Source organism: Artemia sp. Qi Xiang Cuo, chromosome 8, assembly GCF_049724085.1.
Source record: "Artemia sp. Qi Xiang Cuo chromosome 8, ASM4972408v1, whole genome shotgun sequence".
Lineage (NCBI taxonomy): Eukaryota > Metazoa > Arthropoda > Branchiopoda > Anostraca > Artemiidae > Artemia > Artemia sp. Qi Xiang Cuo.
The window spans coordinates 8,039,987-8,062,394 of NC_142801.1; the positions used below are offsets into that span (position 1 = coordinate 8,039,987).

Consider the following 22,408-nt stretch of genomic DNA (forward strand, 5'->3'; position numbering starts at 1 on the left):
ATCATATTTCGGCTCTTTCTGCTTTTTATGCAGAGTTAGAGTGTTTTTCTCATCTTTTTGACTTATTTTCTAGTGTGTGCTAATTTGTTTAATCAAGTCTTTTTATTTCTCTCTATTGTTTTTTTTTCTTATAAAAAAAAGTTTTTTGTTTTCATCCAAAGTTCACTATCTTCATGAGAAATTTTACACGGTTTTGTGTTTCCATTTCATTTAAAGCTATAATTTTTTTTTTTTTTTTTGCTTTGAAGAATTTCCTTCGCTCAATCAGGAGTAAAGTGTTCCTGAGAGACTACTAGCCTTAAGTTTAAATGATAAATTATCAAAAAGCTCTCTAAGGCCAGATACTCCGTCATACTCTGTGAACAAGTATGCAACGGGGCTCTCACCCCGTCCACATAGTGGGTATTAGTCACCTACCATCCCGACCCTATCTATTACGTACGGTCGTAGGTGTATTCTCCCCCTCCAAAAAAATCTCCTCCGGAAAACTCCACCTACGGAAAATTCTTCCCAGAAAAAATACCCCTAAAATTTTCACCAAGTAATTCCTCCTTAGTTTCCAGTCAGTTCCCTCTGCAGGCAGTTACCCTCTATTATCTTCCGAATGAAAAATTGATCTGCCAAAGGAAAAGTAAGACAAAAAAAGGACTGAAGGAAGAAAGGATTTTTTTTCTATATTAAAAAATATGTATTATTTTTTTTATTTTTTATTAACTTTATTAGTATTAGTTGTTATTAGTTGTAATTAATGTTATTATTATTTTATTAAATTTCGATATTGCTCCTATGACCACTACGCTAACACTACTGCTACTGCTTCCAGGAATGCTACACTGACCCTGCTTCTACTGCTGCTGCTACAATAACACTGCTTCAGCTGCTACGACCACTAAATAGACCCTGCTTTCGTTCTTATTATATCAGTACTTAGTATTGCACTTAACCATACTCATTGTTCTGTCGAATATTCGCAGCTTCGAAGCCTTTTGCTCGGTCGTAAATGAACCTTTTTCAAATATTGAATAAAAAAACAAGTTCTTTCAACTGAAAGTAAGGAGCAACTTTAAAAGTTAAAAGGAACAGAAATTATTATGTATATGAGGGGGCTCGACCCCTAGCCAATACGTGCTAGTTACTCGATGTCCTAGTTTCAAGAACTATCAACATCTTTGTTTTCGTAAACTGTTTCAAGTCCAAATCTACCCAAAACAAAGCAGACAAAAGTTGGCTTTGGGAAATTTCGGGAGCGTAAGTAAGCTTTAAGCCGACAGGTCCACTGCGGAAAAGTACTTGGACACGTATGCAGTAGTCCTTTTAAACACTAGTGCCGATTTCCACTCTTATAAGTTTCCCCGAAGGGTGACCAACTTCCTGCCACGTTGTGCAAATATCAGAACTGTGTCAAGCGTGGAAAGCACGGCGGAAATGTGCCAAGAATGATGGAATTATGCGCCACAGTACTTGGCAAAGTTCCGCCACACTTGACACACGCCACCTAGTTTACATGATTTCTGAGAGTCGACCACCCTTCGAGTCTTCCACACTTTTTGGTTCAGGATAGTTGAAGTACAATAATTTCAAGGGTTTGACCGTCCATAGCCACAGCTACTCTTAGCATTTTACCTCTGAACTCCAGTTTGATTTTCAGAAGTCCTGCCACTGAATAGAGATTATACGTAGTCCCTTAAGAATGGCGGGAATTTCACTGATTAATTTTCGAATCTTTGGCAAACGTGGCTCGGAGGAATTTAAAAAGGATTCCATTTAAGTTGCTTCAACAATTTTTTTCGGACAGACCATAAAGGAGCTATTCGTAAAATCACTTCAACTAAAATTGGAAACTCAGTTCTACTATACCATGTAAAAAAAAGGAAAAAAAAGAAAAAGTTTTATTCGCATTTCAGTCGGGGAATAGATTTCCATTATGTCTGTGAAGAGGTTCTACAACCTTTACAGGGGGAGGGGGAAGGTCCATCCTATTATTTTCACATTATAATTGCATAACATAAGCAACTTCAATGTAAAACGGCCTTCGATTGATTACTTGAAATCAAGACTGGTTCACATTGCCGAAGTAGACTTATAACACTGGTTACGAAAAACCCGTAAGTATGTAACTTTGTTTCTGATTAATGGATTGTTTTTGGCTAACCAATCCCAAAATATCTGGCCTAATTTCATATAGAATATGCTAAATAACAGCTAAACAAAATCATTACAACACACAAAAAAGTACAATCTTAAAGGCAGTGAGTAAACCAGTGTGAAACCCAGGGTTGCCACCTGATGAGAAAAATTCAGTAGGTTTTAGTGATTTTTTGGTTGATTTAATAATTTTCTTTAATAAATTAGTGCTTTATTTGCTGATTTAGTGATTTCTCTCTTGAAACAAAATAACAAATTACTAGAAACAGTGATGAATCACTAGGGATGGCAACCCTGGTGATACCCCGTACAGAGCTAGTTTGAAACCAGTGTCACACCGTTTTACAGAAGGTCCTATTACATTTGCTAAGTAGGCCTATCACTCTAGTTCATTCATCCAAAGGAATGTGACCTGGCTTCTGGTTGGTAGATCACTTTTAGACGACTAATTACAGACTGTTTCATAATCTTACTTTATAAGCTTTTGCTATAAAATGGTAATTGGGAACCAATAAAAGAAATGTCAATTCTTTTCATTGGTTATTTTATATTTAACTGACCAAAGTTCTACAACATATGTTAATGATTTTTTCAGCATATCATACATAGGAAAAGAGCATTGTCTTTAGCATTTTTTTATGAACGTCGTAATTCTTTTGAGCTTGAAGACAACTTTCCTGAACAAAATTTGGGCTTTAGATCTTTTCTCAGAATTGTTGTTTCCTAACTAAACTGTTTTCCAAGATGATCAAAGGCCTTGATTTTTAGTTTCACCCCAAAATTGTCGTGTATCAAATCCTGAATCCTGAATCCATCAAATCCTGAATCCTGAATCGTGCATCAGTTTCGAGACATTTCACATCGTTTAAGAATTAGGGTCCCAAAACTGAAGTAGCATTATCTGTTTAGAGACTAAAATGTAGAATTGGGCAAGACTATAGGATCAGGAAAAGACAGGCACCCAACATTCTGTTACCAGTGCCAAATTGAAATCAGCTTGTATACTTACCTCGTGAAAGTTTACCTAGCTAACCTAGGTTAGCTTCTGTGCAGAACACATTATTAGTTAAAAAAAAATTCTGGATCATAAAGAGTTCTGAATCATAAAGAGCCGATGTGTGAAACATGTAAAGGATGAAGATAATGTATTTGACCTATGTAAACAGTTAAATCAGGCAGCAAAGGATAATCTGCCTGTTCCCACTTTTGTTATATTCCCGCCTTCTGAAACCTCAACAATCAGGGAGGTAGTCTCGGCTAATTGAGTCTCGAAAGTGAATGAACTCTCTCGAAAAATTGACGGCTTTTTAGAGAATGTGACGCATTCAGTCCCAGTTTGGCCAGCTAGAATTGATACCAACGGAACAATTAACCCTGCCTCAGCTCCTAGGTTTGCCGTTGTACTAAAGAACTGTCCTGCAAACCTGACCTCACCTAGTGCTCGTAAGGACTTTGTCGATAAACTTTGCCTTGAGGCCTCAGGTGAAATAACTGAACTTAAAAAATCGGCTTCGGAATGGAAACTTGTTGGTAAGTCAAAGCGTGCAGCAAACAAAATTGCCGAGAATGCTAAAACCAGTACCTCAGGTATCTCGGTGAGTGTGAAATCCCCACTGTCTATAGGGATCCTGAAAGGTGTACCGATCGAATACGATGAGAATCAAGTCAAATCTCTTGTACTAAACTTCGTGAAATTTTCACAGTGCGGAAAGTCCCGAGTGTTCAAGGCCTACTTTGAGTCGAAACAAAACCTGGGTCAGTTTTTGAAAGTGTCTGTGAAAGTTGGCTACGAAAAGCTTTCTGCGCAAGCATTTGTATATCTCCCAAAGCGTTGTTTCTCGTGTCATAAGACTGGACATCTGGCCTCGCAGTGCTCCCATCGGGCCCTCTACTCTCGCAGTGGATCATGCGATTACACCTCTAACAGTGCCGCTCCGTGTTCGGAAAAAATGTTCTGTCTAGAATGTAAAGTTTCCGGCCATACTTGTTACAGTGTAAAGTGTCCTAATAACAATAGTCAACTAGTAAAGCCCACGGTATGATCCGGATGTGTGTACTACTGCGCAAGCTGTACTTTCGTGGAATATTAGTGGTGGACTTTTAGTAAAAATTCCTGTGATAAAAGATTTGCTCTCGAATTGTGACGTATTGTGATTGCTAGAACATTTTTTGACGAGTCATAATTTAGGCCTTCTGAAAATTAACAATAATTTTACCAGCTATTCGGTGCCTGCCAAACGATCCGCTTCCAGTGGCCGCCCCTCGGGTGGTATTGCGATGCTTGTTAGGACCTCGTGCCGGTCGAGTATTTTTCATTCATGTGATTTTTTTCTTGCTCTCCGTGTAGAAGAATATGTTATTGTAAACGTCTATCTCCCGACAGATTACCGCAATGACCAATCGGAATTTTTTTTACTTCTGCGTGTGAGAAACTAGGATCTTGCCTTTCAAAGATTCGCCTGTTAGGTAAGTGCTGTATTATTAAAGGAGATTTTAAATGTAATTTAACTGACGCCTCGTTATTGCGTACTTCTATTTTGTCTGGTATTTTTGACGATTGGCTTAGGATCTTGCCGAAAGATCTTGATTACACTTACACACACCATTCAAGTAACGTGTCGAACCTTAACCATGCAGTTTCTTCTATAAATCTCTTAAGTGTCACATGTTCACGTCGGTACTGATTTCCAACTATCAGACCACCTTCCAATATTGGCATCTATTCCTTGGCCCTCTGCTTAGTCTACTCCCACCGCACAACCTCATCAGCCTAACGCCCAATTTTACAGGGATTGGAAAAACATCCAAGGTGATCTTTTTGCAGCAGTTACTAATTCTGTCCTACATAAAATTCTTGTTCTATTCCAGCTGGTCATGAGAAATCCGCAAGTTGATGCAAATGAAATACAGGTGTTGCTAGATATCTATTTTGCACAAATTTGCCATACCCTGCAATGCACAGAAAAATCCGCTATACCTCTTAAACGTATGCATCGGGGTGTCACGAAGCATTGGTCCAGTAATCTGAGCCTAGTTGAAGCTTGGAGAAAATCATATTTTTGTACCATTTGTGGCTCCAGTGTGACTGTCCTCGCTCTAACTGGGTCTCTGACATTGGTTTTTTTTTACCAATAGAAAGTTTGCAAGAGAACTATCTATCCGCATGAACCAGATAGTTGAAGAGACGTCTCAGCAAGCTTCTCTGTCCCAACCTTCCTTCTGGAGAATCTATCAAGAGATCCTCCTAGCGCCCGCCTGTCTGCTCAAGTTATTCCTGATTCCGAATGGAATTCAAATTTCTCTGCTGAATTCTCTCCACTAGATGCCACGCTACAGTCCAAATCTAAAGATAAGCTTGAAAAATTTCTGTCTAGTTGTCTAACCGACAATTTTGTTGTTTCGGTTGATTCTGTACTGCGAGCAATCCAACGCCTAAAACGTAAGAAATCTTCCGGCATCGATAAAATGAGCGCTCTTCACATACTGCATGGAAGCGAGCTGCAGGTAAACCGTATTGCTCTTTTGATGCAGATGATTGTTACCCAAGGAGTTGTACCTTTTTCTTTCTCGATCGGAGATCTCGCTCAAATTCCAAAGAATGGTAAAGTCGCTACCCAGTGCTCGTCTTTCCGCTTTATTACGGTGGCTACTACCTTCTGTAAGCTTTTTGAACTTCTGGTTATAGAACATCTGAACGCGAAATGCTATGTTCCACCTTACCAATTTGGATTACAGCCACGTTTCGGTTGTGCCCCCGCTTTGTCGGTTGTCGCGAACTCATTGACCTTTGCTGATGCATCAGGTGAAACTTTTGTGTTGGCCGGGCATGATGTTCCTAAAGCGTTCGACTCTCTCATTCAAGCCGCTATGCTACTCCATGCAGCAAAACGTGGAGTGCGCCCTTCTTATATCAGAGCCCTTCGAGACATGTATTATCGTCTAAAAGTTCACCTAATGCTTCACCCATTAGCTAAAGTTGACAGCTCTCAAGTCTACGCATCAACCCTTAATATTTTTGTCAATGTCGAAAAGGGTACCCGTCAAGGTGCTGTTTCTTCCCCTTCACTCTTCAGTAATGGAGTTCTTGATGCACAATCAGCTGTTCCCACAAGATTCATCTTTGCCGGTCTTAATTTATCTATCGTGTGTTATGCAGACGACATTCTGAACTTCAGTAGCACTATCTAGCGCATTAGCGAGATTTTTGTAACGCTACAATCTGAGTTTGCAAAATTACGTCTCTAGTTCAATGCTTAAAAGTCTAAAGCTGGATTCTTCAACTGGAATGAAGCGTCACCTAGGGATATTCCTCTCGGAAATAGTAGGATTAAGACTGTAGATCATATAACCTACCTCGGTCTTCCCATTGGTTCGTCAATAATGCACACGCGTCAACTATTAATTGCTCACATTGAACGTAGAGTTGAGTTATCACATACTTCTTTTGTAACTAATAAATTACGCTTCAACCGCCGTCTTCTTTCGAAACTTTTAACTCTGTCGCTATACCACATTATCTCTACATATCGCCGTTTTGGAAAATGCTCACAAATTCTGACAAGTCAAAAATTCGTTCAGTTTTCTTCCGGTTCGCAAAGTATCTCTTACGTTTTCCCTCTTAAACCCGCAATTCTTATCTAATTAGAAAATCCCGCATTGCTGACCCGATTATAGCTGTGGAAAAGCAAGTTCGTGCTTAAAATTCCCGTTTAACGAAGTTGAACTATCCTTGGTCGTCAGTACTGGCCAGTAGTTAAGGTGTATTTGTTGTGTGTGCTTTTTTTGCTTTTTTTTGTTTTTTTAAGTGTTTGTTTTAGCGATTTGTGTAATTGTTGCAATTTTTAAACTGATTGATCATTTAGTCTCTTTTCGCACGAGCCCAATTTAAGTGAGGCTGGTTATTCTCAATTTTGGTGTCAATATTTCACTGATAATATATTGCGTATATTACTATTAACTTAATTGTTTATTAATTATCGGTTCTTTTAAGCATATTTTTTTAAGTAGAGATGTAAAAAATCCGTGATTGAATAATTTCCTTGTTTCTGATATCTATGTATATCGGAGTAAATGAATCATTTGTTGAGAGTGATCTGAGTTCAAGACCAGCGGGCGAAAGTGTCGTTTAATTTTTTTACCGTTTCTTGTCATATTTAAACTAGTTGATATGATTATCTACTGTATATTTTTTTATTCACTGATGATTGTTTGGGTTAATATTTTTACCAAATGCGGCTTGATGCAATGATGTTCATATTGCATACGTTTTTCAGTATTTAGGAGACTAAAAAAAGAAACATGTCGTGTACCTGCAGTGCAGTGTATAATTGTGTTTTTCTTTCTTGTTTTTGTAATTTGTTCTAAGAGCTGATTTAGATCTTAGCACCAGCGTTAGTCACTAAAAACCACATGTATAACTCCTAAGTTTATGTGTATTTCTTCTTTTTTTTTGCTTTTTACTCCGTCTTTTCCTTTTTTTGTGTGACGGGTTTTCCAATAAATAATAATAATAATAATAATTATAGTATAGTATAGGAAATAGTATAGTATAGTATAGGAATATAATATAGTATAATATAGGTAGTATAGGAAATCAAACCTAAAAAAACAAAAGTTTAACATCTTAGAGTAAATGAAGCATAAAGCATGAATTAATAGGAATTATATATTTCAACTTAAAATACACCAGATATTATTATGGATGAGTAAAAAAAAAGTAAAACGAACAGAAATTATTGAAAAAACGAGTGGGACTAACGCCCTCTTAAAAACTTTTATGCTGGATCCTGAAATATATTATATGTTACCAAAGGCAACACTCCAGCGTAAAATTTTTAAAGAGAACTGCCTTAAATTTATTATTTATTCCTTCTTTCTTTCCCCCAGCCGCCTCAAAAGTTTGTATTCAAGGGGTGGTCTTAAAAACTCGGTATGATTTCATTCAATTGGAAGCTTTAGTGCCCTTTCTAAAAATAAAAAGTGACTGAAGAGCGACCAGCCCCTCCCATACCCTTTTTATTACTATGAATTCCCCCGTAACCCCCCATGACATTCAGTCAAAATTTGAAATAGCCATTTTGTTTGAAATAGTCAAAAAGTCCAAGAAATATGTCTATGGGGAAGACATGTCCCTGGGGCAAGGGTGGTAAATAGTACAAATTGCCAATTGTTTATAAATGAAATTTTTCAAAGAAATTTTTACAGCTACATTAAACCAAAATGAGCAGAAATAAAAGTAAAACCAATTTCCAACCGTGAAATTACCGCAAATTACCGTGAATAAGTAAATGAAACCATAAATAACCGAGTCAAGCTTAAAAGAAGCAAAAACTAAGATGAGTAGGCAGACACCACCCTTGCCTTCTAAAGACCAGAACATAATTTATACTTTACTGAAAACAATCCTAATTTCTAGCCGAATGTCCCTATTTCTTATAATGTAAAAACTATATATATATATATATATATATATATATATATATATATATATATATATATATATATATATATATATATATATATATATATATATATATATATATATATATATATATATATATATATATATATATATATATATATATATATATATATATATATATATATATATATATATATATATATATATATATATATATATATATTAATCATTCCTGAAAGATATTTTAGTTATGTTTTAACAATTTTAGATTTATCAAAGATAAAAATGAGAAAACATTTACATTTTTTTTTTCAGTAAAGTTCAAGTTTCTTTTCAAGTTTCTCCCGGAGAATGTTCCTTGATTTTTTTTTTCTCGCCCATTTCTAATGAGCCTACTCTGTGTATATAATTAACTAGTTATAAGCAATTCCATATTAAAACGTTCTTTCATCCATCTTCTATAAAAAAAAAAGCGAATTATATAGACAAATTAAATATGAAAGGCTCAATTAGCAGAGATATGTGCACTTCAGATAGTAGATTAAATACAGTTTTATATTCTACGCTTTCTCAAGAGGCGGAAAAAATTCCATTGTTAAAGCTAAAAGGTCCAGTGAATTAAAAAAAGATAATGCTAAAATGTGTACTACAAACCAATTCTAGACATCTAAATCTTCATTATCGACAAAACTAGTTCAGTCGTTGTATCCCATGAAATTTTTCACTCTGCATTTTCCCGTTGCAAAAAAGCAATCCCACCATATTATTTTTTTATTTTTATTTTATCAATTTAAAGAAAAATTCTTTTTCATGGTAAAATTCGCACTAAAAACTACTATTGGTGCCTTTGACCATTTTGATTTTTCCAGTAACCGCCATATTCGATACTAGTGTTTGTATTAGTAGTTAATCTGGCTTAGATAGCCTATTGGGCTTCTGAAAGGCTCAACATCCTGAAATTTAGAATGGCATAATTGATCTATTAAACAAAAAATATTTTTATTTAATAGACATTTCAACGTAACTTGTTGAAATGCATGTTTGTTCCATGTATTATATTTCTTTACAATAAATCGCTATATTGTGTAACAGAAATTGGCAACACATTCAAAATTATATTATATTTCTATGATCCGTAAAATTTATGTATTCAAAATAATATTGATTGTTTTCAGAGCCCAGTTTGCACACTTAACAGATTCATCCATGCTGAAAATTTTGATTAGTATCATTCTTCAGATTATAACTCATAGCCTCAAATTTTACCAGGTAAATTTTGCACTTTCTTCAAGTGCGGCTTATACATTTAGTCAGTTCATTGACGATTTTAATTAAATAAATAAAGCGAGACGAGTAACCGAATTTTTTCTTCCCCATTTTTTCCCCATTTTTACATGCAAACCAAAAAATAATAAATAATTGAAGGAATATTTGAAGGAATATTTGAAGGAATATTTGAAGGAATATTTGAATAATTGAAGGAATATTTGAAGGAATATTTGAAGGAATATTTGAATAATTGAAGGAATATTTGAAGGAATATTTGAATAATTCAAGGAAAATAATTGAATACAACAGAACAGGAAGTAGGTAAGAGAATCTCGCAGAGAAAGTGTCTAGTCGGGCGCACACACAGACAAAGGGGGACGGGGGGGGGAGGAGGAACTTGACCATTTTCCCTGATGAGGTATGGGAGTCATTCTTTAGGGCTGCCATGCCTACCATTCTGGTCAAAACATATAAATGATAATGAGGGGGGATCTTGACGAAACGGGAAAACACCAAAAAATTATACAGAAATATAAAAAATAATTAGACAATGGTAAAAAAAATTGGAAGCATGGGAAGGGGGAGGTGAGAATGATTGGGACACAAAAGTTGTAAGTTTTGTAGCGAAGTTATTAATTATTTATTTTTCTTTTTAGGAGGAATCTGGTGTCTACATGTGTCAAAAGCCGATCCTGGTGTCTTACGAGAAAGTGTGATACTTAAAACAAATTTTAGGGAATCACAACCATCTCGGATAGGATTTACCTACAACACAAGACCCAGATTGAATACAAACATTGAATATAAGAAAATTAGTTTACTGCCATTTTTGAAATACGAAAGTGCTAGCGATATAAATAGAAAAAAAGAAAAAGAGAGTTTTCCCGAAAGACAGCCATTACTTAGATCCCTTCCTACTTTTGAAGATAATTTGGATCCAGAATTGTATGTACCTAATAGGTTTTCGATCAGCTATAGGAATAAGACAACGACTACTCCACTTCCAACCACCCGCAGAACAACTTTTAGAACCACTACAACAGAAGCTTATTTTAAACCAAGTCAATCTCAGTTAGAGGAACTTTTTAATAAGTTAAGCACTCCTTACAAGCGACACACTACTCCTCAGCCAGAAAAATTTAGACTATTGCCATCTATAGAAAAGAACAACCCAAGACCGATCCAAAGAACTCGTATCAAAGATAAGGACGACGATGAACCGGAATCTTATTTATCAAAAAAGAGGAAAGAGCATGAAGAGGAATACAGTAACTCGAAAGAAAAACTAGATTGGCAAAGGCTGAAACAATTGCAATCAGAAAACGATAGACAGAGAAAGAGAAATCCAGAGCTTGGTTTAGATTCAAACGAAGAGCTAAGACCATTGCGGAATTGGAAAGAATTAAGACGCTCAGAATTAGAAAACAGTAATCATGATAAAATAAACCCTGAATCAAGGGTGAGACCAAGTGAAGAATTTGAGGCTCCATGGTCTAGAAGTCCAGAATCTTTCAAGGATAGAAACAATGAAAGGCCTAGAAACACTAAGCACTCAGATGACAATATCAAAAGAAATAATCAAAGAGACAGGGAAGTGGAAAGAATAAAATTCTCCAATCCCAAACTTCAACGTACAAATGAAGACAATAAATCAAATATTTCAAAAAAACAAAGAAATAGAAACAATGAATCAGGAAATAAAAACAAAGATTCGTATACTCCTGATCTGCCAAGGCAGAGACCCAGAGGACATGATAATAATGTTAAAGAAGAAAGAGAAAGAGAAAATATTCTGAGAGATAGCCAATCTCCACAGAAATTTTCAAATTCTTTTCTCCCCAAAACAGAGGGTGAGCCAAATTCAGCTGATGGGCTAGACAATATAGATATTCCTCCGGCTTTACGGGCTCTTCTAAGATCACTTGAAGGTAAATCTCCATTTTCATCTTCAGCTCAAACAAATCCTGTAGATCAAGAGCCTAAACAGGTTCAAAAGTCTATAACATCAAGACCTGTCGTCAAAGTCAGACCAAGAGGCATGTACGGGATGCAGCGTCCTGGTTTCGCAGGCGATAGTTCCACGCCTATACCTTCGCAAATTTATACACCTCCGACAATAGAGTACTATCCACCAAGTCCTCGAATGCACTTACCAAAATCTAACGACTACATAAGTGATGCTGTGGAAGATTACATAAGATTTGACGAATTCGGAAGAGAAACAGCTGTTGCTAATACTAGGATTGTTTCTAGGGATGAAATCCAAGAAGAAAAAAACAGATTGAAAAGCATTGATAGACCAAGATATGAAAAAGAAATGGATAAGAAATATGGATCAGGTGGAGAGTTCAGCTCAAGCAGTCCGCTACAGAACTTAAATAAAATGGTTAATCCAAGTGCAGCAAACAGGAAAAACCATAAATCATACGAAACAGTAGAATATCCTCTACCTCCTCCTCAGCATTCTGCCCCTTTTAACCGCTATTCCCAAGGAGGAGATTTTCGTTTTCGAGACACTGAGAATAAATCGTTATTGTCTAAAGGTGAAGATGATCGGTCACTTGCCTATGAATACGAGCGAAGATTTCATGACGTTTCTCCTTCACAATTACACAACTTTAAAGGAGAAACAATCTCCACACGACCTAGTGATTACAAAGTTCCGTCAGCATTTTCTCCAGTAGAGACCAATCGAGAAAGATATGCGCATGATAGAAACTGGGGCTCTTCCAAAGGCTTGTCCTCGGGATTCAAAACTGTCGTTAAAATGTCTGGCTCGTCATCCAGGCAACCCACAAGGCATCAGTATCAGAACTCAAGGCAAGATTTTGAAGAAGCACTTTCATATGGTCAAGATTCTTACCCTAGAGCACCATCAGCTGTACCAAATATTATAAGCCAGTCACTGTCAGCTTCTCTTGAACCTAGTGTAGGTCATTCTGACGAAAACATTGGTAAATATGCAGCGGGTACTTACGTGAGTAGTGCAAACCCTTTTTCTCCACTTGAGCTTTATGAAAATATAACAAGAAAGACTCAAAACAGACCTTTAAGACAGGAAAGTGCCAATAGACGAGGTCAGATGCCTTTGAACGAAAATAGAAGATCTATTTTCGCTAAAAATTCAGAAAATATGATAAATGTGCAGAAAAGTGAGCCTTTGGTTTATGCAGACTCTGCATGGACACCAGATATTGATGTCAGGAAGCCACCTTTACGACCAGAGGAAGAAATATTAGCTGCTCTCACTCGCCTTGGACCAAGAAAAGAAATGAATTCTCAAGATGTGAGAACAATTAGAGAAGAAACAGCAACAATACCACGTCAACAAATACTAATTAATTCAGATACGCCACCAGAATCTAGGCAACCAATAGGCTCAGGGGTCTCAGAGGGATTAAATAATTACCAATTAAGTGGTACTACAGAGAGGTCAAGAGAACTTCTGAAGCTTCTGGAACAGATGAATCAAGATGAAGACCTATACCAGCTAATTAAAGACAATGGTGAAATTGTCTTAGAACAATCTGGCGGTGAAGGAAATAAACAAGATGATGGAATAATACGAGCACCCATTCGCCAATACGCAGTTGGATCAATTTCTGGCAATCAAGAAAGGGAAGTAGTACCTCTCACTTCTAATGCGGGTTATTCATTTTTAGACAATGAGCAATTTGAACTGCTGGAAAGTCAAAGATTGATACCTTCTCGGCAATATTCTCTTGACGAAAATAATGCACCTTTATTGCAACCTCTTGACGAGAATCTATTTAGAAATCAGGGAAATGATGATATCCCACAGGTTTCTCTTAAGAATACAGAGGAACTACCGTTGATTTTCCGTGAAAGTGTTGAATTACCGGTTGAAGAAGTAGAAGTGCTTCAGCCAGTTGAAATACAACGATTTCCAACTAGACAGTTTGTTATCAATGAGCAGACACGTGACAACCAGCCCTCGAGACAATATAGTCTTAATAGAAAGACACCAGAAAAACAGCTGGCCAGACAATACGCTTTGAATGAACAGATCTTGGTAAGACAGCCAACCCGACAGTACGTTCTTAATGAGGAGATTCCAGGAGAGCAGTTGACTAGACAATACACTCTGAACGAACAGATTCTAGAAAGACAACCAGCCCGACAATACGTTGTTAACGAGCAGACTCCTGGAATACAGCCAACAAGACAGTATATTCTCAATGAGCGAATCCCAGATGAGCAATTGACAAGACAATACATTCTCAATGAGCCTATCTCGAATAAGCAGCTTACAAGACAATACATCCTGAACGGGGAAATCCCAGAAAAGCAACTCACGAGACAGTATGTTTTTAATGAAAATAATCCAGAACAACTTATAAGGGAAAATCAAGATGAAACAGCTGCAGACGTGGTGACTGAAGAACGAGGATCAAGACCAACTAAGCAATACTTACTTAATTTAGATTCAGACACTGAAAAGCTATCTGGTGGAAGACTAATTGAAATCATTGATTCATCTTTCAGTAGGATACCAAATCGTCAATACACGTTAAATTCACCTCAGGAAGAATCGGATATAAATCAGTCTCAAAGTCAAATTGATCAATCTATGAAAGACATAAAAGAGGGACCTTTGTTTGAGAATTTAAAAATTAATAATGATGAAATACCGGGTCGACAATATGCAGTAAACACTAATACTCCAAATGAAGCGCCGAATGATCTTCAGAAAACTCAATTGACACAACAATCGTATGCCATAGGTAAAGACAATGAGGCAAAGACTTTAACAAACCAATATTCAATAAACAACAATAATAGTCCAGCAGTACAAAACAAAGAACCGTCACCAAAGAACAGTCAGAAAAATAATTCTAGTTCAGAAGGTATCCCCGGGCAAACCCTAACTAAGGCAACCAAAACTGACCCTAATGAGCAAAATAATGATCCATCCTCACCAGAATTATCCAGGCAGTATAACCTAAATGAAGACAAGTCATTAAGCCAGCAATATAGCGTAAACAGTGATCAATCAAAACCGTTGATAATTGATAACTTGAGTCCTTCGCGTCAATATTTGGTAAACCAGAACAAAAAAGATGAACAAAAAGATGTAGAATCCTCCAATCCATTTCAACCTTCAAGACAGATATCAATTAGCAATGCAGAACCTAAACCCAATTCTGAGTTAAGTCAACTAACTAATCAGCCTAGCAGAGGCTACGAAAGGGAGGAAATCAGACAAAGAGAAGAATCAGAAGTAATGTCAAGCCAATCCGTAAAAAGTAGCACTAATTATCTTAATGAAGAGCCTGCTAAAGAGCTGACAAGACAATATAAGGTTAATCAGGACAATTCATTGACTCGCCAGTATAGTGTTAATGATGGAGAAAAAAATGCGTTAACCTTATCCCGTCAGTACTCTTTGAACAGTACGGACGTTCAAATTGATATAGGTCTACAAGATTCTGATGACCAGTTTGTCTTCTTCCCTCGGCCTGACCCCCCGAAGCTAGAAGTATCTTCAAATATTAGGCTAAGTGAGTCAAAGAAAACAAACTTAAATCCCAACAGTTTTGGATTGACTAACAAAGACCCTGAGATTCCAGTGCACCCTGTTAAAGAGATTGTTATTGTGACCCCTAGACCCGAAAAAGGTTTAATCCGTACCGAAGAACCGTCTTTTATTTATGTGGAAAAGAAGGTAAGACCAGATAGAATTATATTGGAATCACTTAAAGGGTCTGGATCTCCATATCAGGAGAAGAACAGTCAAGGTGCAACTCTTCTCAGGTTGCCAAATTTGGACTATATTGACGGCCCTGTGACATTAGTACTTCATGACATTAAAGATTCCGGTAATCAAACAGGAAATATCGATATTCAAACATATGCACCCTATTTTCACAAGGAGCCAGAATTTGTCACATCCTCAACTCCTTCGTATTTTTCAAAAGTGTACTTTAGTCCTGTGCCATCTTATCCTAGCTTCACTTCAGAACGAAAAGTTTCTACTCCTCTTCCGATTCCACAATGGCAACCTTTTAATGGTCCAGTAACACCTCCACCTCCAAGAAAAGCTGCATTGCCAAGGCCTCCAATAAAGACACCGGTGGCCTCACCAGTAACTCAGAAGAAAATAAAACCATCACCGTTACTACATCAAACACGCCACAAGGCAAAAATCTTGCCAGGGAAACATCCCCATCCCCGTCCAGTGAAAACTTACAAACCACCAAAGTATGGCTACCCAAAACCAGTGAAACATAAAAGTTTCTCAGAAGTACCCATTTCGGCCCCCATTTCCTGGAACTCTGTTCCAAAATGGAGAGGGACAGTGACGTCTTCAACAGTTGCCAAGGCTCCAAAATTAACAAAAATGGTGGATCTTTTTAGTCCAAACTTAATTAGATCTTCAAGAACGCCAAGTAAGGACAGTGGGCTGAAAGCTCCTGATTTTATAAGTAAGTTTCATTTCAGATTTATGTTTTGTCGCTCCCCATTCTGACTTTACGACACAGGCATAAATTACCGTCTTTTTAAAGATTAATTTTTTTTTTACTCATTATCTAAATTATTCTAAATTTTGGTAATTATGTTAAATATATGCTAAATTATTCTAGAGACGCACAATTTCTGAAAAAGAATCCTTCAATTATCTTTGTTTTTATGGCTTTCAGTAGAAAGCCATAAAAACTAAAACAATAATACACGAAAGTAAAATATTAAGAACAACCTATTTAGAATTGCGACATGCAAGGGTCAAGGCCTATAGTGCCATCAATAACGAGTGTAAGCGAGTGTCCGCGTGTTTCCGTGTATCCACTGAATGAACAACTTCTAAAGCTAAAAATGCGAATTCTTTTCGCAAAAACATTTTGTAACCATGAGTATTGATGTAAGCTCTAATATTCAAATATTATGGCTTAAAAAGGCAAACAGAAAAAAGATAAATACTAGGTAAAGGTTAAAGGCGCGTGCTACAAATTGGCACAAGGGGGCCAATGAAGCTAGTCGTAAATTCGACAAAGCAGACTTTTTGGTTGACAATGAGAAAGCTTTTCGTCTACTCTTGTATATTTCATAAACCTTTCTACAAATTTTCAGTTACAACTGAAACTGACACTAAACCTCAAAAAGAAGCAGAATATGATGAATCTTACGTATATATTATAATTTTAAAATCTAAAATTATATCAAAGATAATGTTTATAATTAACAAGACTTCTAAAAAAACAACAATCTTTTGAAAGAAACACTCTTCTTAGTTTTACACTCAGTTTTTTGGAAACATTTTCAGAAAAAATTATAAGAAACGAGAACAATTTGTTATTGTTTAAAAATTATTGGCTCATACTTCTAAAAAAACCCTGCAATTTATCCATTTTCTTTCCAGAATCCTTAGTTATAAACTATCTTAATACATTAATATCTTAATACATTTGCTACAAGTTTGAATACTCCTGAATTAGGGCTTACCAGGAAACTAGGCTAGCTTTAAACTAAGTTTAAAGCTTTTTTTGGAAAATAAAGTGTTATACCCAACTGACGATATATAAAGTTCCTTAAGGGGCTCCCTTCCTTCCTGGACCAAGTTCCAGAACTTACCGCAACTGAAAAATTTTCATTTTACCCTATGCCTTTGTACATACTGTGATTCCTTTTTTGAATATAGTTAATTTCTCCAGGATATCCGTAATTATGCAGCTCTATCCCTGATTTTGGGTCCCAAAGGGTTCCTTACCCCCGCCAAAGAAACAATTTTAGGGGAAAAAAACTATCAGTCAAACTAAAATTGGTGCTTCGATTATGGATACGGCGGGAGCTTGCTAATTCTGGTGCCAAAAAGATCCCAGGGTACCTAAAAAGGGGTTCTAGGCGTTTACCCCCGGCGATTCCCCCCCCCCCCAGAAAATGCCCCCCCCACACACGGAGAAAACTCTGCCGGAAAAAAAACAACGGAAAATATCCCCACCGGAAATCCCCCCGGAAAATACCCTCCACCGACCCCCCCCCCCCGAAAAATATGCCCTAGTGTAAAATATCTACAGGTGGAAAATACCCCCTGCGGAAAATATCCTCCAGGTAAATGAATCATCCCCCCCTTCCGGAAATACCCCCCACCCGTGGAAAATAAGGCTCTCCAAATTTGAGAAATTTATTTTAGTTTTTTTTTTTTTATTTCCGTAGGGGGAAGGAATTTTGGTACTTGTGTATTATGCGACACTCACTCAAGTTTACGCTGTGTAAAATTTGAGAACACACCGGTTTTTTCGTTAGTTTCTTCGTTACTTTAGAAATAAATTTGGGCTATAGATTTGCACATTAGGGGAGGGGGGTAAAGTATAGCGGGTCTGCATGCAAAATGTGTTTGGTAAAATTATTCTGCATATTAGATAGATAGATAGACAAGTGTATTTTACAGCCAAATATACGGCCATGAACACAGTAAAATAACATAAATGAAAGGCCCAAATAACATAAACTTTGATCCGCGATCATCCTTAAACACTTAAATGAAACACTACATTAACCTAATAATAGTAAGTAATACATGGAAAAACCATCATTAAAAAAAAACACTTAACACTTGGAAGAAACACATAAATGAAACATTACATTTACTTTATGCTGGGATTTTTTCGGGGAATCGCCGGGGGATGGGGGGTAAACACTGGCCACCCTAAAAAGGTACCTTGGAAAAGTGATTAGCTTAATATCGATGTTTTAGTACTACTGCCTTCATGTATAAATAGTGCCTGTGATTTCAGGAACGTACAAATGAGGAATGGGGCGCACGAGCCAACGCCTTCAACGATGTATCGCGATTTTTAAATTTGTCGTATAGTTTCTGATATTTTAAAAGACAGGTACTTTTGGTATTTCTTTTTTTATAAGTTTTGTAAGTTACATTTTTCAAAGTATCCCATGCTTCGCAGGGGTCACCCCAGCGAACAAGTTTATTATTCTATAAAATAAATTTTAGAAAAGATAAAGCCAAGAACATCAGACGAAGAAGAGGAAGGTTTCCCAATTATAAAGCTTCGAATACCCATACCGGTTAATTATACAGCTGATGGAAAGTCTATTATTGGGAAACCAGGATCTGACTACCCAGCATATGACCAAGTGCCACAGACACCATTCACTTGTCAAGGACCAGGACATAAACTTGTGGCAGATAGTTTTGCGAGATGTCAAGTAAGCTTTTTCAGCTTATTAATTTTGCATTGTAATACATATTGTTATATCGTGTTGCGTTGTAAGCTTCTTGAACCGTGTGACAAATACCTATAGCTAACATTCAGAACTTCAAAAATAAAAGTAACAACTGATATTGGCCATATGTAGTTTGATTTTTCTCAAAACAAAGAGTGTGGAAAAGTTATATCCCAGAGGAGCAAAGGGAACACTAGTAAACAATATGTGATTAAAACCTTTTCGTTTTTTTGCCATCTTAAATTCTTACTCAGAAGAGCCAATTAAGTGAATTGAATTTCCGTTCTTGGTGTTGGCTTAAAATTTCACTCAGGAGCGCAGGATGGCCGATCAGGTTTTTAAAAAGTGGGATTATTTGTCTTTTTTCCTGACGTAGATACAAGGATAAATTTGTTTCAGTCTGGGTTCTGTATTCCTGTAGTGAAGAAGAAATAGTCAATTATATTTTTTTAGAAAATAAAAATATTAATGTTCTACCATTGTGTGCAAGAGTGTTATCGCCATCTTCAAATTATCGCTATAGTTGGTTCAATGTCAAAATTGTTCAGCCACGTGCAAAGAGACAAAATAGAGTACCATAGAATATGAATACCTTTACTTGAACTGTTGGACCAAAGCAATCTCGTTGTACACTATGGAGCCAGAGGTGCCATGTGAGGTGGTGGGGGGGGGGGGGGGATTGACACCCCCTGCAATGTGTTTGTAGATTCAATAAAAAAGTGAATTGGTTGTAATCACACAGCAAAGCTCCTCAGTTTTACTGGCTTGTTATTTAAACCCAATCAACCAAAGCAGAACTATCGCGGTGCGATAGTTCTGCTTAAGTAAAGAGCAAAATGGGCGCAATGTATTTTTTTTTCATTTTTTTTCTTTTTTCTGACCAAGGGACGTTGCATAGGATTTGTCGTAAAAAATTCGAAAGGAGCTCATTCGATGAAAATTGAAAGCTCTAGTGCCCCTTTTAATAGTCAAAAGTGATTAGAAGGTAACCAGTCCCCCCCCCCTCGCGCTTATCATTTCCCTAAAAACATCCAATCAAAATTTTGAGATAGTATTTTTGTTCAGCATAGTTGAAAGATCCAGTAATAATGTCTTTAAGGAGTTCATCCCTCCACAGCACTCAGGGCAAGGGCTAAAGTTATGCCAGTGGCCCATGGTTAACATATATGGTTTTTATGGAAGGTGTGGCCGTATAAACTTCCGAGGGATCATTCGATTGAAAATCAAAAGTTCTAGTGCCCTTTTTAAGAGTCAAGAGTGATCGGAAGGCAACTAGCTCTCGTTCATGCCCTCTTTACCCCAAATGCATCTGATTAAAATTTCAAGATAGCTATTTTGTTCAAAATAGTCCAAAGATCATACAACAAATACTAGTTCTACTGCTACTGCTTATACTATTACTACTACTACTACTACTACTAATTCCTACTACTACTACTACTACTACTACTACTACTGCTACTACTACTAAACTGGAAAAAGCATGAAGGTGAAAACTTCAGAGAATATTGAGGTGAAATTTGGACTATATCAAAACACCATATGTCGATGCAGATTGTCAAAAGGGCTTATCTCAAAGATGGATTTGGGCATTAAGTTGGAACTTTCAGAGAATACTTAAAGGGGAAGATCAATTGACCAAAAGGCAATGTGTACATATACTACTACCAGTACATGTACTGCTAATACTACTGCCACTGCTACTTTTACTTTTACTGCTACTACTACTATTACTATTACTACACCTAAACTATTTGAGTTACTACTTTAATTGCAACTAATTGTAAGGCTAAGAGCATTAAGATGAAAAGGGCGTCAAAATGGGGTCAAAAGGGAGTATCAATGATATCTATGGAACATCTTACCGTATCATGATGAAACTTCAGAGGCGCCAGGAGGGGGATGTTCAACTGACCAATACGCTACGTGCATGTGTGTTGTCAAAAGGGCGTAACTCAAGAATGACCGAGTGTTTTAATTTGCAACTTCAAGGAAATAATAAGAGGGATGACCAATTTACCAAAAAAGGTAATATTTCCAAGCTACTACTGCTACTACTTCTTTTACTACTACAACTACAACAACTATTACCACCACTACTGCTATTACCACAACCATCGCTACAATTACTACTTCTGAAGCTAGTACTACTAAGGTTGAGAGCATTAAAGTGTTAATTTGAGGAACTGTAGAGGGTAAAGTTGAATCAAATCTAAACATATTATTTGCATACATATTGTCACAAGAGCGTATCAGCAATATCTTTGGAACGGCTTAACTTATAAAGCTGAAACTTCCAGGACATCATGGAAACATGTTCAAATAGCCAAAAGGCAACACAAATGTACTACTACTACTACTACCACTGCTGCTACTACGACTACTACCACTGCTACTACTACCATTACTACCACTACAACTACTGCTTCTGAAGCAAGTGCAACAAAGACTGGGGTTATTGAAGTGAAAACTTGAGGAAACGTTGAAGAGACTACTACTACTACTACTAACAACTCAAGGCAGCACCATGCCGCCTGAGGACAACATAGCTATGTACGCTCCTCCTTCATCCCAATCTAATTTACACCCTCCCAGGAAGTTCCCATTTTCTTTAAATCTTTCTTTATGACATTCTCCCACTCCAGCCATGAACGACCTGCTTTCCGTTTAGCCCTAGATGGTTGGCCAAAAAGGACAATCTTCGGCAATCTGTCATCCTTCATCCACAAAACATTCCCTAGCCATCTCAACCTTATTCTCATTATAGCCCTAGAAAGCGGGATTGAGCCTCACTTTTCGTAAAGCCTACGGTTTAAAATACAGTCGGTCAATTCGTTGGCTAATTTCTCTGAAAAACATCTAGTAAAACTTTATCAGCTTTCCGAAACACCCATGCTACAGAGCCGTATTTGACCAATGTCATTCCTGTAATTTCTAATATTCTAATCTTGGTTTGTAGACTTATCTTCCTTCTCTTCCTAACTTTTTTTTTAACAGTGATAAAAGAACCTGAGCTTTAGCTATTCTACTTTTAACATCTTCACCGCTCCCACCGTCTTTACTAATAATACTTTACTACAAATAATACTCATTATAGCCCTAAAAAGCGGGATTGAACCACACTTTTCATACAGCTGTTTTGAAATACGGTCTGGAAACACGGACGGAAATACGGACGGAAAATTCCTCCCTGGAAATTTCTTGCCCCCCCCCCGTCAAATTCCCTCGAGACAGCTCTATCCTCGCTGTGAATCCCCCTCCCTGTAAAATTACTTGCGGACGATTCAGACTGAAAAATTCTCCTTAGAATTCTTTCATTTGAACAAGATTTTAATCTCTAATCCGTTTCTCAATTACTTCAGAAATGCCCCC

The 22,408-nt window shown here is 36.9% G+C and overlaps 1 protein-coding gene across 1 annotated transcript in view; it reads left to right on the forward strand.

The window, feature by feature from the left end:
* LOC148949126 (uncharacterized) overlaps window positions 1-22,408 on the forward strand; it is a 93,632-nt gene that overhangs the window by 56,689 nt on the left and 14,535 nt on the right. The window contains exons 3-4 of the mRNA XM_089093180.1: window positions 10,492-16,281; window positions 18,804-19,018. Of these exons, the coding sequence (XP_088949306.1) occupies window positions 10,492-16,281; window positions 18,804-19,018 (6,005 nt within the window). The remainder of the gene's footprint in view (window positions 1-10,491; window positions 16,282-18,803; window positions 19,019-22,408) is intronic.